Raw genomic sequence first — 5,204 nt, 5'->3', positions numbered from 1 at the left:
GCTTTCTAGCAAATTTCTTGGTCAGAAAAAGGGTAAGATTTCTTTGGAAGGAGCCAGGCACTATGCCCAGTATGACCAAAGCTCTCTGAGACTGTCTTCTCCACCTACACAACTCCCATGCCAAGAACAGATACTTGGTCTTAGACTTCTGCCGACAGAGTGCTAGAGTTAGAGCAGGAACAACAGATGAGAAGTCCCAGGTGACCGGCACAAGTCCCAGGTGACCGGCACTTTGAGTGATATCAGCATGCAGGGATCCCTTCTCCTCAAAATTCCAACAGTCTTTATTCTTCCAGCCACAAATTCTGGTCCTATTTACCCAATCTCCCCAACCACATGGATGTCTGTGGGGACAAGGGGAGCAAAAAAGGATGGTTGGATTTGATCAGCTCACACTGTTTTCAGGTATGGAAATATTTCACTGAACCCCATTAATATGTACACTTAATATGTGTTAGTATTTTTAAAGAGGATATAACAAGAGAAAAATCTACTAAAATAACACTCTCCTCCCTGCCAGGTCTTTCAGACCTAGCCTACCTGCAGACCATCCTGGAAAGCTGAGTTTAAGGTCGTATGAGACTTCAGGTTGCTGGCCCAAATGGAAGTCAGGTAAGAACAATAAAATTTCTTTCCATGAAGTTTCTCAGATCTACTTGGCCCTCTCCAAATGATGAAAAGTATGGGTGGCATTGTACATCTTCCCCATTTAGACACAGCCCCAGATGAAAAAGAAGGCTTTCCTCTTCTTTTCCCCAAGAATCAGTGCTTTTGATTAGGACAAGAATTTCCACTTTGATGGGGAGCAGAGTAAGAAATAGAGACCTTAAAGATTCATGCCTCACCAAGAGATTGAAACCTAAGTCACTGGGATAAATTTGTCCCAAAAGTTTGTCTCATTTCCTTTAAGCCACATGCCAGAATCTCAAAGGTAGACAGGCTTGTCTAAATACCCTGGGCTCCAAGGGGAGATTGCTCTCTTCAGCTTATGGAAGGGTGACACAATGGGACTCTGATACTTAAACATACCCCCAGACACTTTTACTATAATGGTACCCTCGCATCAAGGACCCTTTTTCTTCTATAACACAGCATGAATACTTCTTATTCTTACACTCTGTTTTAAATCTATCAGACTCTGGGGTTTTTTTCTTATACATGTGTGTAAATGTGTGTATAAAATATGCTCATATGAAAACATATTTAAAGAGATATAATACTCTTTTTTAAAAAAGCACATTTGTGCATTTCTTAGTAATTTGTGTTCTCTGGCATATTATGTGGAAAACATTGTTCCCTTGATTGTTTTAGGAGTTATAATACTTTAACATAGAAGTACATGGGCAATGGGAAATATTTCTGAATATGAAAAATAATTTAGGTGCCAGAGGCACCTCCTGTGTTATGTACCTCCTACTTAGTGCCTTTATACATATGGTTCTTCTCTTCAGTCCCCCTTCCAAGTTTTCCTACTTCCCCCTTACCACTTGTCAAGGGTTAGCCCTGAGTATACACTCAGTGTAGCCCCCAGACTAAACTAACAACAAGTCCATCAATGCTATTTCACAGCCCCTTGTCAAAATCCATAATGATGAATAATGAGTATTCATATATTCAGTTAGAACAGCTCCTGCCACAATCTCATAAACTCATGAGGGCAGGATTGTGTCCCTTTTATGCACAGTGAATTCCTAACAGCTAGCAGATACTATGCACAGGGTATGTATTAGATTTTTTTTTTTTTTTGGCAAGAAATCAAGTCTCTGAATCTGACTGCAAGGGACATTATAAACTAGTTGAGATTCACTAGAGAATTCAGCCTGATTCCTCATGCTCTACGTCTATGCACTCAGGGATCAGAATTAACTCCTGAAAATGACAGCCAGCCATCTGGGGGATAGTCTTCAGGGACTGGGAACAAACCATGTTGATTCTTCAGCCAGGTGGTGGTAGGGAGCCCTAAAATGCAGGTAACTCGATGGCAGCTACTACAGGACATATAATCTGTAAGGCTTCTGGAAAGATACCAGGAAAGTCTCAGAACTCAGTCTTCATAGGGCTGCAGTAATATTCCCTCCTCTGACTCCATGCCATGCCTGACTCTTCTAAATCCAAACGTTGTGCTTTCTTTCCTCTCTAAGTCCTTCCATTCATAGAGATAGCACTTATTGCTAGCTTTTCTCCCATATTCTCCCCTGTTTTCATCTCCCACAAGAATCAGACTCAAACGGTGGCTAACACTGGAGATTGGATGTAATTGCATCTCAAGACAGGCATACACCGAGCTCAGATGGGGGCCCCATGGTAGTCCAGTGTTGGGGGTAGCTGGATCACACACATTTCCCCCACCCTATTTCTGGCTCTTATTCTTCCATCAACTCTGGAACAACAATGTCTCCACAGTAAAGGGCATCATAGTAAATTTGGTTTATATTGCAGTTGTATTCAAGAATGGGAGAGCTAGGGTAATAGGATATGGGGAAAAGGCACAGAGGAAAAGATATGGTCTGAACAACTAAAGCTGCTACGACTGCCTCAGCTTTTCCACAGCAGCATCTACATCACCCCCTGTGGCAATGAGGGCCTGAAGATTGGCTTCAGGGTTCAGAAAGCCCATGGCCCGAAGTTGCTCCAGTTGTGCCCGGAAGTGAGCCTCAGGCTGTAGCTGTTGGGGACTGGCATTAGCTAAGGCTTGCAACATCTGGAGAAAGGGAGTGGAATGGAAGCCTAATTCTGAAGAACCCTGTGCTGGGGAAACCTGAGGGGCTGGAGCTGGGCGGGGATCCTCAGACATAAAGCCACCTTCTCTAGACTCTGTCCCTCCTGCCATACCGCCCAGCCCCGCTAGGCAAGGCATGAACCAGAGCAGGAGACGAGGTGCTTCAGTTGCCAGGATCTGCAGACCTTGCTCAATCTGCAGCAGGGCTTGCATGGCACGAGGGTTGGCCATGGCTGCCTGAAGATGCAGCAATAAAGGTAGCTGCTGATGTATCTCATCCTGCAAATGGGGGGCATGATTCAAGCCAGCAGGCCTCAGAAATCTTGGATATCCTGGTGGTGGCATCCAAGGAGGCTCAGGGACTCCAGCAGTGGTTGTCATAGGGGAAGGTGGTGAAGGACCAAATGGAGCCCTGTTGGCAGAATCGCCAAGCCCAGACACAAGATCAGGCATGCTGGTGTTGTGGTTAGTAGAATCCTTCCCTGTACCGTCTTGGCCTCTACCTTGTCCAGTACTACTCTCTGAGGGATATCTCAGGAAAGCTGGACAGGAGGACTTTCCCTTGATTGTTACTGACTGCTTGGGGAGAGGCTGTCCTGATCCAGGTTCCTGGGATGAGGATGAAGTTGGGGGAATTCTGTTTCCTGGTGATGGAGGTTCCTGCCTTGGGCTTAGAGTGGATGCAGTTCCCTGAAGATATGTTCCCAGGGACTGGGGGGTCTCATGTAATTGCTGGAGATAATCATAGAGTCCTATGTTACCCAGAAAGTTTGGGACCCTACTTCTAATTTCAGATGCATCCTGATCCCCAGACTGCCTTCCTCGCCTGGCCCCTGAACCTCCATATGTGGAAGTCCAGGGGTTGGGGAGAGGGTCACAATTCTCTGTCCTTGAAGGTTGGTTGCTGCTGCTGGTGGAATTAGTAGTTGTGGTTGTGGCAAAAGGGTTTCCACCAAACTGCTCCTGTACCGCATTAAGCATTGGGTCCATAATATCTGTGTACACGGTGCGAAGCACATTGTAGCCACCAGGGATGCTCTCCAGGTTACTGAGAGCCCTATCCTGGCTACGCATCATCTCTTGCATCATGGCAGGGTTACGTAGAAACTCCAGCGTCTGCCGCATGATTTCAGGGTTGTTGAGAATATGCCCAATCTCAGGGTTGTGCTGGATTAGCTGCTGTATATGAGGATTGTCAAGAACCAGCTGGGGCACCAGGCCCGTATTGGACAGCAGACCCTGGATGAAGGGGTCATCAATTAGCTGAGCCACAAATTCAGGCACTGATACATGCTGCCACATCAGTGAGTTTGGCTGGTCAGGGAAGCTACCAGAGGTCAGACCCAGCCCATTGAGGCCTGCGAGGACACCTAAACTGAAGGTGGGTGGCCCATCTGTGGGATAAATGGAGCTTGGCTGAGGGAGTGATCCATGACTTGGGCCTGGAGAAGGGACTGAGGCAGCTGGGCACTCAGGGCCCATGGCACGGCGCTGCATCTTGATGACCAGGTGAACGGTGAGGCCATCTCGTACTCCACACTGTGCCAATGAATCAGGGTCCTTAAGGATTTTGCCAGCAAATATTAGGACCAGCTGATCAGGGTGGGCCTTAAAGCGCTGAGATATCTCTTCCTTCAACTGCTGGATGGTACATGTGTCTGTAACTGAGAAATCCTCCTTGTCCTTGGGCGTCTTCACTGTCACCTTGATGAGGTGGGGGTCCTGGACTGGCGCTGGGCTGCCCTGTGGCAGAGCCTCTCCACTTTTGGCCATGGTTGGCAGCAGGAGTCCCAGGTCTGTGGGGACACAGCTGAGGGAATGGAGATGGAAGACCAAGATCATCCTTTCAGGCAGTGATGTTAAGTAGGAAAGGTGAGGATGAAGAGGGTCTTGGGCCTCAGGGAAGGGGAAGCTGCAGGGTGTACATAGAAGGGGCCATGAAGTCTCTGGGAGTGGACATTTTTGGAGGAATATGAGATTAAGAGATGTTGGGATCAGGGAAGGTAAATCTGGGGCCCTGGGGAAAAGGCCATCAGTTGATGAATGATGGGGCGAAGATAGGAAGAAGGGCCCAGTCTGGGGAATACATACCAATCATCTGTGGCCCCGTCCTCCTTCTTATGCAGGGCTCCAAACCGCCCTCATCTTGCTTCACAGCCACCCCTGAGGCCTTCTGGGCCGGAACCTACTCCATCAGGTCACCTCTGTGACCTCAGGACTGACATCATAACCTCACACAATGGATTCTGGAGATTCCTCCAAGGTGCTCTCGATCCCTGGGAACTTCTAACACCCTCCTTACCTCTTTTATTTTCTTTACCCCATTTGTGCTTTTCATAGTGAGGTCCCTGTACTGATCAATCCCTCCCAGGCCAAGAGCCCTGCTTCCACACAATCTCATATGTGTTGTATGGAAACTCAAACTGGGATTGGGCAATTGTACAAATTTCTTCAGTTCAACCAAATTCAGCTTCTTTCTATATAA

At 47.3% G+C, this 5,204-nt stretch overlaps 1 protein-coding gene across 1 annotated transcript; it reads right to left on the bottom strand.

Moving 5' to 3' along the window:
* Window positions 1-1,825: 1,825 nt before the first annotated feature.
* Ubqln3 (ubiquilin 3) lies at window positions 1,826-4,984 on the bottom strand. Its single transcript, XM_058578575.1, has one exon. It carries the CDS (start codon window positions 4,559-4,561, stop codon window positions 2,525-2,527), a length of 2,037 nt encoding a protein of 678 aa, XP_058434558.1. The 5' UTR covers window positions 4,562-4,984; the 3' UTR covers window positions 1,826-2,524.
* Between the last annotated feature and the right edge of the window lie 220 nt (window positions 4,985-5,204).

Source organism: Marmota monax, unplaced genomic scaffold (assembly GCF_021218885.2).
Source record: "Marmota monax isolate L192 unplaced genomic scaffold, Marmota_monax_Labrador192_F-V1.1 WCK01_AAM20220418_F8-fsc00068, whole genome shotgun sequence".
Taxonomy (NCBI): domain Eukaryota; kingdom Metazoa; phylum Chordata; class Mammalia; order Rodentia; family Sciuridae; genus Marmota; species Marmota monax.
This window is presented reverse-complemented; position numbering and strand designations above follow the sequence as displayed.